This window comes from Gasterosteus aculeatus, chromosome 20 (assembly GCF_964276395.1).
Source record: "Gasterosteus aculeatus chromosome 20, fGasAcu3.hap1.1, whole genome shotgun sequence".
Lineage (NCBI taxonomy): Eukaryota > Metazoa > Chordata > Actinopteri > Perciformes > Gasterosteidae > Gasterosteus > Gasterosteus aculeatus.
This window is the reverse complement of record NC_135707.1, coordinates 16,232,372-16,245,775: the sequence shown is the minus strand read 5'-3', so window position 1 is coordinate 16,245,775 and position 13,404 is coordinate 16,232,372. Positions and strand designations below refer to the sequence as shown.

General features: G+C 47.4%; 1 protein-coding gene across 3 annotated transcripts in view; it reads left to right on the top strand.

Moving 5' to 3' along the window:
* Nucleotides 1-1,792: 1,792 nt before the first annotated feature.
* Nucleotides 1,793-13,404, top strand: part of rspo2 (R-spondin 2) — a 48,939-nt gene continuing 37,327 nt past the window's right edge. Inside the window, exons 1-2 of one of the 3 annotated variants that reach the window (XM_040166366.2) lie at nt 1,793-2,032; nt 2,621-2,967. In XM_040166366.2, the coding sequence (XP_040022300.1) occupies nt 2,868-2,967 (100 nt within the window). In that variant the 5' untranslated portion in view covers nt 1,793-2,032; nt 2,621-2,867. Of the gene's footprint in view, nt 2,358-2,620; nt 2,968-13,404 lie in introns of all 3 variants that reach the window. The other 2 variants (XM_040166367.2, XM_040166365.2) reach the window with 2 other exon arrangements.

Here is a 13,404-nt window from a genome sequence, read left to right as displayed (position 1 = left end):
TGCGTCAGCTTTGTTTGTGAATGTCACGTTAAATTATTTCGGGAATTGCCTCTTTCCTTTTCGGAGCCGCAAACGTGGGGAGTTGCTAAGTATAACTTGAACTTTCCCGGTTTTGCCGAACTCTCCTCGAGATTCAAGATGACCGCTGTGGCCTGGAACTTTTTTTTTTCCAATCTTTTTTTTATATATATATATATATATATATACCTTGTAAGCTGTGACAGGAACCCACGCCGAAGACCAATCCGGTCTGGATCCCTGACGTAGCAACTCCCCCCTCATTGCCATTATGGCACCGAGGGCTCCGAGCCAGACCATCCGAATGCTGACGTCACCGGCACTTATGTGCAACTGCAACGGGGGGAGGGGGGGATAAAGTGATTGGTTTACCGGCCCCCGGCCTCCTCCGTGACACATCATGAAAAATAAAAGTGCCGGCGGCCTAAATTATCACGTTCACCTTAACGGGGCACTCTCAAGATGTTGTTTTAGAGCGCGGTCCAAACCGAAGGCCCTGCCTGCGGCTGACAGCCGGCCCGACCGCAGTCACTGCTCTCCGGATGAATAACACACCAGGTCAGGACAAAGGTCACCACAGGTTTTGGCGGGCAAACAACCACCGTCCCAACCTTTTTATTCACGTGCTTTTGGAGGCCCCCCTCCTGCATAATATATCTTTTCTCTTTTCAAAAATAAAAAAACCTTTTCTATTTTGTTAAATGTTGTGTTAAAAGTTTAATTCCAACATGTAAGAATTACGTTCTGTAAATGTTAAATTGGGGAGGTCTGACGAGCATCTGAGATGCCCCCGAACACCACGTGGTTAAAATCCCTTATTACCGTTTCATTATTTTATCCTGTGCAGTGAAAGGCTGTTCTTTACTTAACACTGTGTTGGTGAGGAATAACTGGCATGGCCAATATAATTCACACATGTTTAGAAAAAAAAAAGCAGATTTAGTGCCACACCTAGTGGCTGAAGAGGGTAAAACATTCACCACGTGTATCCTAACGAGGATGGGGACCAGTCACCGATCAATACTAATACAAATACTGATGTTTACAATATTAATAAATTACTTGTATCTGATTGTTGTCCTGCAAACTGTGTTTAACTTCCATAAAACCACCGTGACAGATAATCTGTTGAGTTGGGATCGTCCCGGGGGGGGGGGGGGGGGGGGGGGGTGGGGGGGGGGGGGGCTCTTGGGTCCTTATCCCGTAAGGTAAGTTGCATGATGACGTCGCACGGGTGAGTCAGCGTGAGAGAAGCTCTTTTTATTCTAATTCACGTCCCAACACTTCCAGCCTCCCGGAGGATGATCATTGATTTCGGAGGAGGGGGAGGAGGGGGAGGAGGAGGGGGAGGAGGGGGGAGGAGGAAGAAGAAGTAGAGGAGGAGGCTGCGCGTTGGAAGAGGCGTGACGAGACGGTTGACTCGCGGGGCCACATCATTACGCGCATTATGTAGATAATTGCCTTTTTTGGCGAACCTCTAATTATTCAATCGGGCCAATCCTCTGCGGCAGAAAGCTCAACCAGATAGAATTGTCGAAAAGACGAACTTCAAGCTCGAGTTTTATTTCTTTATCTACAATAGAAATCACTTTCCTTAGGAATTTAAATGAACCTTCCACAAAGGAATATTCTAGGCGTTAAACTATCTCAAAATAAAGTCCCGAAAAGCCCAAACCTCATATCCCCTTAAAAGAAACTCACTAGGACCCGGAGGCGACCTCGCACCGGGCAGTGCGTGGAGAGGGGAGGGTGGGTGGGAGGGAGAGAGGGGGGCGGAGGGAGGGGGTGCTGGGGTGGTAGGGGAGACGAGACTAAATGTCATCCTCAACATCTTAAATACGCGCGCAGTGTCCAAAACCAGAAGGGGTCCAACACGTGACGGCAGCGCGGCTCTATATGAGGAGAAAAGGCAGCAAGCATCAGGACCAGTCGGGAGTCAAGTCAGCGCGCAGGCTCAGCGGACCCGCGCTCTCCGCTCCAGAAAGGAAAAAAGAAAAACACGCACGCAACACATGTGAGTTTGTTTTTCCACCGCTGCGCACGGGACACGGAACCGGACCGGAGTTCCAGTGAGGGAACGCAGGTAAAACGGAATCTAAGGTTTTAGCAGAGAGGAGGAGAGGACACCCCCACAATCCCCTCGCACCCCTTTCCCGAGACCACCTATCTCTTTTTTTTTTCTTCCCCCTTTTTGTTTGCCTCCTTCTCGGACCTCTGTTCCCTTCTGGAGACACAAGTTTGTTCACTCAAAAGAGGGATGCTGCATGTTGCCGAGCCGCACTTGCACTCAGCGGGAACCTAAAAGTGGACGGGAGCGGATTTTGCACTTCTGATGCAAGGTACACACCGACACGTTCTTTCGCGGAGCGTTCCGGCGACTATTACGCACGGGTACACGTTTCTTTTTGGGGCGGTTGGAGGTGGAGGGGCGTCTGGGCAGCGCGCATCGCCTTCGAATCTGTGATCTCCTCCAACGTTTTGGCTTTTTGTTTTTACCCCCCTCCGCCCCCTTTACTTATCACCTCACGCTTCACTGTTTAGGAAGGTGTTGATTTCATTACACTGTTATCTAAGTTAACCTCCTTTGTCATTCTCCCCGCAGCGCACCGGAGCGGACGCTTATTGACCGGAGGACCGGCGCGCTCCATACCATGATCCCGACCGGCGGCCGGATAACACGTCGCATCCCGTCTGATGTTTGACACATTGGAGGATCGACTCAAGAAACTTGGAAGAGGACAATACAAAGTCAGCGAATCCACGCCGAGCCGCGCCGGCACCTTTTTTCTTGCTTTTTCTTTTTCTTTTTTCTTTTAACTGGGAGTCCGAACCAACAGATCGCCGTCCAGATGCAGTTTCGACTCTTCTCATTTGCCCTGATCGTATTGAACTGTATGGAGTACAGCAACTGTCAGGCGCCGTCGCACCGCTGGAGGAGAAACAAAAGAGGTAAGACCGGGTTGTAGCGCGCAGGTCTGCAGGAGCAGCATCCCTCCAGGGTCGGGTGGGGGTGGCGGGGGTGGCGGCGCTCTAACAGATGGCTTTCGGAGAGTTTGTGGGTCACGGGAGGCAACAGTCCTAAACAAGGTTGCCCACGCATCCTGTTAAATGCCCGCGTGCGACCCGAGCGGATGGAAATTTTAGGGTGGGGGGGGGGACAACATTAAAAAAAGATTGATGACAATCAAAGTTTTTATTCAATTAACAAACATGCAGCGGATCTAACACAGAACATTCCAGAAATTCACCTTGAGTTTATTGTATTTATTGTCAGCTACAATGTGGTCTTGCAGCATCATATATGATATATTAATCTCTTAGATGCGAGCTCCCATGTTGCATAACCATTTCACAGCCCGGTAGCTTAACGCGTAAAATGTGCGCAAAATTTGCCACGCGTGTGGCTCTCCAAAAGCCAATATGGAAACACGTTGCGTCATTGGACCGGCTAATTGTATTTTAAACCACGTTGCCAGACGTGTTGTTAATGCTACTTCCCGAAGTTGTGGTCCCAACAAAGGGCTCCCTGTATTATTTACATGTGAAAGTGCTAAAAAAGCTGCTGGTGCGTATCGGTCTATACAGAACTGGCGGCTTAGGGGAGGGGAGGGGAAGGGAGGAGGGTTCGCATTGTTAGGAGTTATTTAGTGAATAGATACGGAACCCTTTTCCTCTGACTTATGAGTTGCACACATCCCCTAAGCTGGTTTTAATTGATCTCATAACCACTTTGAACAGTTGGTAGGAAACCCGCATAACAATCGCGCAGCAGAGGCGCGGCGGTTGAGGAGGTGATCAGCGCCTTTGCAAATAACACTACCAATGAATGAGGAGACAGTGGGATTAGCAAAGTGGCCCCCGCCGCGCGCTCTCTCTCTCTCCACACACACACACACACACACACACACACACACACACACACACACACACACACACACACACACACACACACACACACACACACACACAAGCAGACTGGTGACATAGCACACGGCCAATATCCGCAGCGGTGACCGTGAGAGGAGTCGCGGAATTGCGCACATGTGGACCACTTCGCGGAGCTTTTCTTTTTTTGATAGGAGGGGCGGCAGCGTCAGTGTGGCCGTACAGTAGAAACACTCGTTTAAAATCAGGGGGTAGGTGGAGGTCTCGTAAATTGTGAGGCAATCACAGATTTAATCATATGCGCTGCGTGCCAGGGGGAACCTCCGCACTCTGCAAGCCCTCCGCTGCCCATCTGAAAATAATCAGGCAATCACTGCGGGGTACTGGCACACACACGTTCCTCAGCTCCTCTGCGCGTTTCTCTCACGGTGGACTGTGTGATCTTAGATGGTATATGCGAGGTGGAATGCCATTTTCCAAGTAGTATCTATCTTTATTTGGGGGGGGGGGTATGCTTATATCTAGAGGGTGCTTTGGATGGTCAAGCAGTAATATTGGGGGAGAGAGAGTGGTGGGGCTAACCAATGGGGATGAGATCAAGAGGTTAACTTACACATTTGACCTCAAGAACACCCTCAGGCTGAGGACTATACGTTTTTAACCCCCTTTGTCCCCCCCCCCCCCCCCCCCTGTCGCCCACACCAGCTCTCAGACCGGATGTTACACTTGTCAAACTAATCCTATGCAAATATGCACAGGCTTTGCCCATACAGTGAGGTTGGAAGTGTATATGTGTGTGTTTGGGGGGGCCGGCAACGGCACTTTGGGCCAAAAGTGCCATTCTAGGGAAGCAGTGGCAGCCGGCCAAGTTCTTGGTATTTGCCTCTTTCCTTTATTTATCACGGTTATATTGAAAGGAGCACGTGTAAGAGATCACTGTCCAATATAGGCCCAAAAATGCTTGAATATTTTTCTAGCCCCCCACTTCCCCCCCTCCCTCCCCCCATCCCCCCGGGGTTCCCGTGACAGCTCTACACACAGCCACAGTCTGGCATGCACCAGGAGCCATACAAAAACGCTCAGGAGTGCTGAAACCAAGGCACGTGAAAAAGCCGTTTCCTTTTTTTTTTTGTTGCAACAAATGTCTCTATTTTTCTTTCGTCTTAATTTTCACATCCATGAGAGAAAGTTCATTCACCCGTTGGGCGAGTGAGGTGCCAGGGATGGAGATGCCATTATGAAAAAGGGGATTTGGAGGAGAAAAACGGTCACTGCGTATGACTCGGGGCTCACTGGAAGGAGTCAAGATTGGGATTTTCTTGTGGTTTTCGGGCTGATCTTGTCTTCTTCACTCACTTTGTGACCCGAGCTCCTACTGCGCTGCTGAATCTGTGCATACACATTTGTATTTGTTTTTGTATTCCCCCCCCATGTAAAACAGATGACAAAACATATTGAATTTACACCTCCTCAACCCCTGTCCTGCCCACTAGAAGCGGAGGCAATGGTGCCAATGAGCCCTTCTGCGATATCACAGCTAGACACAAGGGTATTACTTTTCATTTTTATTCTCTGGCTAATGATGCCACCTGCTGACTACATAAAATCAGGCCCCACTACCGATGCTGCTTGGAGGAACAGAGTGGGGCCCCAAGACATTTAAACAGGTGATTAATGGGTAACAGTGCTGGAGAGTCTTAAAAAGTCGACATGCGATATCGTTAACCCTTCTACTTTCGCCCAGAAATCCCAAATATGAAATCCGAGCAGCCTGCAGCGTGTTTGAGATCATATTCAACTGTGTAATGTGTTGCTTTAACAGCATTCCCAGGTGCTGTGAAGGATAGACGCGATTAGATGAAAGTGATGCAGCCGAGCAGGGTGGAGGAGGGTGGAGGAGGGGGGTTGTCTGAGAAGCGGGATATTTTTGACCCCGTACGGCAGTCTGCAACAAAGGAACGAGGGAGTGTGTGTTGACTCTTTTGATGCCAAAACACAGAGAAAACGTTTGGGATTTGATGCTGAATGTGGCCGACCTTCAAGAAAGAAGCGTGGAAACGTACTTAATGCTACTTTGACACTTGTGAAGTTGGTATCATAACAAAAAGGTTTGGAGGATCTGGAAATGCTCAAGTTGAACGCACGGTTGGATGCAGACAGGTTCGTTCAAACCCAGTGGCCTCTCTTTCTGCGGCCTGGATACTCGGCCTCGCTGTGCTGAGTGCTCCCACAACCTCCCAGGTTTGTGGTGTAAGTGTCAATGTTGGAGCGCTGCAACGTAATGCGTTGATGAAGTGCCTGATGGTGACGAGGCCGTCCGAAAACCACTCTCACCACCCTCACCTTTGGATGAGGTCACACGGACGACGCGTCTGTTAAGGCTCTCTCACATGACGGCCCCGTTGATACAGGTGACTGGAGCACTTTTTCTTTCCATTAAACAGAAGGAGTTCATTTATTTCACCCTATCGCTTAGAGGACTCGCTGATCTGAGACAGAGAGGCTGATTTTGGGGTGGAGGGAGGTGGGGGAGGGGGGGCTTTTTTAGAAGGACGAGGAAGGCATATTTAAGCAGATCAGCTGGAAACGGCTGAATGTGAACAGCATCACCTGAGAGGGATTACAGCGAGCAGAGTCTTGACCTGAGCCTGAGCTCCGGCGTCAAGGAACAGAGCTCTGTCTTTACGCTCCCAGGACCCGTCAGCCGAGCCTCCGCGACTGTAAACCTCACTGTGTGTGAGAAAAAGAGCACGGGGAGATCCACAGGTGCATGTTCCTGATGCTCCAATCAAGACATCAAGCCTAGAACAACCAGCACCCCGTCCCTGAAACCCTTCCGACCAATCCCGTCCTCCACGCTCTGTCTCAGGGATTATCACGGCCATTAAGGACAATGCTTCGCTTATGCGGCGTATTGATAAATCACATTAGTCTGACCCAGCCTCCGAACTCTGTCGAAAGACTAGCTCCTTGTTTGACCTAGTAACCCATGCATGTCGGTCCTGGCCTGTAGCGCGCTTCCCGAGCCCAGTCACAGCGGTATCAGATGAAGCCGGTGAAAGGTTCCTCAGTGCGCCCTCATGCCATGCAACACTGCCGGGGGAAGAAAAACCCAGCGGAGGAAAAAAAACAAACATGCAGTGGCATGAACTTTCTACTGGAGAGAGAAAGCGAGAGGGAGATTATTTTATAAGCCAGATGACAAAGTGGACGATGATCTGAGAGAAATATGAATCTTTTCTCTAGTTTTACTTGTGTCTGAGAGTAATAAGGCTCATAGTTCCTTTGTCCAGCTTTGTGAAGTTAGCCTGTGAATCAAACAAGTTAAGGAGGTTGGAGACTGGAATTATCTATCGCCACTTTTTGGGTGTTGCTCCTTGTTTCGGTATTTCGTGGACGAGAAAGCTTCCAACCCTTCCATCGCGGAGCTGTTCATTCAGCGTTCATTCCGAGAAGATTCAGTCCCTTTTTTGTCTCCGGTTCGTGTACACGAGAGGATTCCTGTCTTCCATCCTCATCATTGTCATCAGAATATCACATATGTTGGCGAAGCAAAACGCCAAACAGATGGTCTCATTTCCCTCTTCATTTTAACCACATTGTAAAAACTTGAAATGTGAAATAAAATGAGCTTATTAAATGAAATCTTTTAATACGCTTCACATTTCTTGAGCAGCAGACAAAAACGGCAGTGTCGGCAGTGTCCCTCCAAGGCGATTTTGTAACCCTCACCTATGCCCGTTGCCTCAGTCAGCAATTGCACCTTAAAAGGTTTTCCAATAACGCCACTAAATATGAAAAGCCAATTTGGTCCGATTCTCTCAAGTTTATTGGGCCGTAAAGAAAAATGTAATGTGGGAATCATTTTTTAAGCGCTGCATATAAAACAACAACACAAAAGGAGCATTTTTTGAAAAAATGACTCATACGTACAAAGGCTTCACAGGTAGGAGAGCTGCCCAGAGCTTACACTCAAATCCACTTCCAGACGACTTAGCTCCCACATTACTAATACACACCTCTGGAATAATTCAGTGACGAGCTGTTAATGACGTCGGCACGATAGGCATCCATTGTGTGTCCCCCCCCCCAATTTCCCTTTTGCTGTTTACAAGAGAAAAGTAGCTCAAACTTGAACTTAGCGTTGGACGTTTGTGGGGATACAGATGTTCACTTGTTGTCGAGTGACGGATAAGAAGACTGCAACTACTCTCCATCTATGAGGCAGCTGGTTAGCTTAGCTTAGCATAACGCCAAAGCAAGGGGGAAACAGCTAGCCCCGGGTGCTGGCCAAAGTCCACTCCATCTACTTGCACCTGAAGTTGCAACTTGCAATGAAGTGGTGTATTTTGTTGACACACACAAAGACATATTTTGATGGTTTGTTGTTTTACTCGTCTATTTCCTGGGTGGGAACAGTTGCAGCATCCAGTAAAACAATTCAAGAAGGTGCATGGACCTGCCAAGAAAGAAATGTAGCACATGACACCACGTAAAATACCAAACAGATGTTTTTCACACTTACGCTTTTGTATTGATTAAGTAACATGTTCATTTGATAAACTATAAAGACGTTGGTAGCATATAGTCTTGATATAGCTAAACTAAAAACTGCTAGCGGTAGCTTATTTACCGTAAAGACGAGTATTAACTCCCTGCAAGAAAGTAAATAGTGTACTTCCTGGACACTTTCTTTGCATGAGACCTGGTAACTGAGCCATGCATTTTATTTTTCACCTGCCCTTAATTCTGTAGAAGAGCTGCTCAGTTGTAGGAGTCCATCAGCACCCCACCGGCTCTTGTTTACCATGTGTGTGCGTGCCGACTACGTATTTTGCATCGATCCGCAAGTGCTGGAAATCTGAAACTCAAGGAGGCCCCTTGAGAAAATACACCGACGTGTTCAGAAACAAAACACACACAGAAACTCTAGCTTTGCGCCAAAGGCCGTTTGCATTATTGCCTGTTTGGGAATGTTGCCGCTCGCAGTGAGGCATGGGGCTCCGATTGGTACCCCCCCCCCCCCCCCCCCCCCACCAATGCATATAACACTCAACACATGGACACAACTCCTTTTATTCTCCCCCCCCTCCCTGCTTTTCACGGGACCTCTAATTATGCTAACATGCCACATCAAAATGAAGCTCAGCATGCAAAGCCTTTGGTATGAAGAGGAAGTGGGCTGGTCAGATGGAATACACAGTCCCGCTGCGGAGCCCGACGGTAATTTGGCGGAAGTGGAGAAGGGAAAGTAAAGGTGCAGCCGCCTCCACTGTTGTACACTGACTTTCTGACGTTTACATCTGTGGATCCCCAGCAAAATTGACATGCTCCATGACTTGACTCTTGACAAACATAAGGGCCGAAGTATCTCTTGCCATTACCCTCCATTCTGTTGAAGTAAGAAGATAAACCCAACAAAAAGACGTGCAAATATGGACAGGATCGTTTAGCTCCGCCTCCGCTGTATCAGAGCCAGGTTTTGTTTTGGTCTTATGTTGCTTTTGGCTGATGATGGTGTAAATGATGGTAATTGGGCACCCTTAGACTAAATGAAGACTTGCCCATTAGTTTAGACTTAAACTAAATGGGACAAGAGCTCTGACTTCAACAGTGAGGCTTATACTGAATTTTTAGTCTGGTTTTCTTGGGCGTGGGGCTGTGTTCCTCTATCTCTCAAGCCCTGCGGTGTGAGAAGGAGAAGGCCTCATGGCTGCCCGCGGAGTGCAGAAGCGCCCAGTGTGTTTTTAATCAGGAACGAGGCTGGGAGTCATTACCGGGGCTCGGTGTGTCGAGCACATTGTCTCTCTGCCTCCCTCCCGTTGTGGAGAGAGAGGAAGGCAGAGAGGGAGGGAGGGAGTCTTTAAGGGTCATACCCTCAAGATAAAATCGGCCGAGAGATGGAAAGAGAAGATGCAGAGAGCGGCGGAGTTACCAAAGCAAAGCAATACTATTGTAGATAAATTCTGTAATTGAATTTACAGTGTGTGACAATTTGCCCCAAGGCAGCAAACGTCGCTTTGTCTGCTGGAGTTGTTCAAGCATCTCAACACTTTTTGCTAGCAACCTTAAGGTTAGGTTTGTAAGTGTTATGCTCTGCAAAGTCTGCCAAACGGAAGTTGGATCACAGACAATCATCTGACAATCCGTCTTTTTGGGGTGGATCCAACACCAATTTGCATTTATACTTCAATGGTTGTTGCAGTTGGTTTGCATGCGTAACATAAAGCTGAATGAGTAATTAAGATTTAAAAAAATCTGGAAGTCCTGCACATTGGACGATGCTTTCAGGTCTCCTGTCACTGAATGCCTTTGGGTTGTACCTTCTTCTCCGAAGCCGCGATCTTCTTGCACCCCCCCGGCCCAATATTCGCTTTAACGCATGCAGTGCTTGTCTGAGCTCGTTGCAGTGTGGTTGTTGTTTTTCTTGTTGTTGTCTGTGTGGACTCACGCACATGTGTGTTTCTGGCCTCTGCTCTGGCCTCAGGCCACGCACATTTGTGTTTTTTATGGTGCAGTGTGTCAAAAAGGACATCAGTTGTGGTGGTCTGCTTTTTACTCTTCTCTCTCCACCAGGGTTTTTCACTCATCTTGTTTTAGGGTGCAGACAATGCCAAAAGGCTGCAGCGGAGACAAATGCTAGATCAAAATGTATAAAGCTTTGAAAGAATAAGAAGTCTTTTATCGTTTCCCAAATTCTTTCAACTCTTTCTAGTTATACACTTGTATTCCATCTTGCCTGGCTCCTCCTTAACTGGATATTATTTTATTTGGACTGCAGCCCGGTCTCAGGAGCAGCGGCCTTAGCTGTGTAAACAGCTGTCACCGGCAGGAGTCATAACTAATAGGTATTTGTGGACAGGGGTCACATGTAGTTTCCATGTTTACCAGCTAATGGCTTTAGAGATGGTACTGCCTTGGCGCGGTAATGGTCAGCAGTGAAGTGTAATGCACGATGTCGGGCTGGTTATCATCATCGGAGATGACAGGGACTCAGAATACAAATGCATATAAGCGACCAGAGCAGAATTTCTTTAAAAAGGCGTGTGCAAAACTGAAGAGGTTGGATGGTTATTCTCGCAGTGTAAGAGATTGCATCTGAGATTCTTTTCCTGACTGTTTAGAGAAGAGGCGTACATGCCAACCAAATCCGCTGCACATTTTTTGTAGTAAACATTGTGGCGTGTAGGCACAAGACAGGTACGGCTCCACTTAGCGACCTCATGCCACCCAGAGATTTTGGATGCAATTCCCTGTTTCTTCCCCTCCCCCCCAAAAAAATCCTTTTATCGCAGCATCTAACACCACCATTAGATCCCAGCTCACCTGAATACCTCACAGCTCACTTTTTTTTCCACACCCAGAAGCACATGCTGTACTTTTACTGAGAGGAAATTATCTTTATGAAAGCATTTATTCCCTAGCATCCGTCAAAGGGGGCTGTAGGAAAAGAAATGTGCACTCCAGGGCTGAGTGTGGCCTATTAGAGCTAACATTATCTGGTTTCTGTTAAGAATGCCGGGCATTGCCAACCCTTTTTTCGGGTGCAGTTTTGTGGTGGTGTGAAAACAGGTCGCCAGATGTTATCCAGACACCTGCTGGAGCAGAAGGTGGCTGTTCTTGTGTGGATACAACACAATATATATATATATATATATATATATATATATATATATATATATATATATATATATATATATCACATGTGAAACACCTCAGCCAACCCTCTTTCCAAAGTATTCGTGTATGTATTTATTCAAGACATGGTAGCAATGACAGACAACATATTGGCTGGCGACAGCTTGAATATCAGCACAACAGCTAACTCTCTAACCACCCCCCCGAAACAGGCTTCAGTTCGGCGAGAAAACAAGCAACGTTGTCTTCTTTTCCTGTGAGAGATCTAAAGTAGATATTGGATCCAGCCCAGGGTTTTTTGGGGGGAGGGGGTGGGAGAAAAATCAAGCTTTGATGTTTAGGGTTTTGTTGTTTTCTTGTGGCAAACACCATGTGTGAAAGTGAGACCACATCTGTCCCCCGTGGAGCACTCCACTTTTGACCCTGGCGCTCACCTCACATCTCCCTTTTGTGCACGGTGGGCGAGGAGGGGTGCGAGCTCGTGTCTTGTTAAAGGGTTAACGAGGTAGAACTTTGCAGCAGGCGTCCTGCTCCAGATCGGATTGAAGGGAGACGGGGTGTTTGTTGGTTCTGGGCGGGTTTTTGGTAGCATGTTTTCATTTCATTTCTCTTTTTATGCTTTTGTCTCATCTTTAATGCTCAAGCCAGGGTCACAGCAGTGGTCACTTTACTTGCAGGAAAGCACAGAGGCAATTAGGTGTAACGTTGGCCTTGGTTCATCAAGCGTCCAACATAAAACGTCTACCAACGAGGTGAAGAGGTGTTTGCCCGTGAAAATGGGAAGTCCCCTCTCTGCAGCGTCTTAATGATCCACCCAGCTTTTTAAACATTTTTGTTCCTTTATCCAGCACCGTCTTTCAGTGAGAAGAAGTAATAATGACTTGTTTTCTTCTCCCATCTTGCTTCCCGGTTACAGTATGTTGCGCCTTCTGGCAACGATAAAAAGTCCACATCCAACTTTCTGTTTCTCAGTGGGGTGAGCTGCAAGTCGGGATGAGTTTAGTCAAGGTGGTTTTGGGCTGGAGAGACGGGAGCAATGCCACATGGGGTGCAAATATGCCAGGCATGCCCGCCAACTTCTACTGAGCCTTGTTCTCCTCTCGCACCGGGGGAAACCCACGACCGGGTTCCACTCAGCGTGTTCGTGTGTGTGTGTGTGTGTGTGTGTCTGTGGGGGTGTGAGAGGTGTCGGTGGCTGTATTTGTGTGAGTGAGCAAACGAGTGAATTACTAGACTTCCAGCCCGTTGAGCTACAGGTGTGAAAATGAGGTGTGAGGTTTATGTGTAATAAATTACCAACATGTGGGCTAATCGGAGGCACGCCACCTTTTTCCTCCACCCACCTTTTTCTCTTTTGCCTTTTCTTCTCACTGTTGTGGAAAACACATTTCTTCCCCAGCTTGAGTGGATTTGGGTAAATATTGAAATACTCCTATGGTCCAAACGGCCTCATTTCTTATTTTGATACGCTTGTACCTAATTTGTATTTCATCTGTGTCTGTCAAAGCATTTTGGGAAAAATAGGCAGTTTTGTGTTTATCCATTATGTAGTATTTTCTCTGTTCTCTAAAGTAAGACTTTCACGTAATTTTACGTCAAACGTTTCAGCTAAATTTCCACTGCATCCATAAATAAAATATTGGCTTTCCAACTCAAATATTTACTTTGATTTTGATGCATGGTTAATACAGATCCATCCATTGTAAGTAGTTCTATAACCTACTGTATTTCGCAAACTATGTTTGAGATAATAACTTCCAAATGTGGCGTCATCCCTGGCCTCTCGCAACTAACAAAAATATATTTGTGGTACTCCTCATGATTTTGCAGTACGCTAACGCACTGGCAAAGAGGCCATGATGT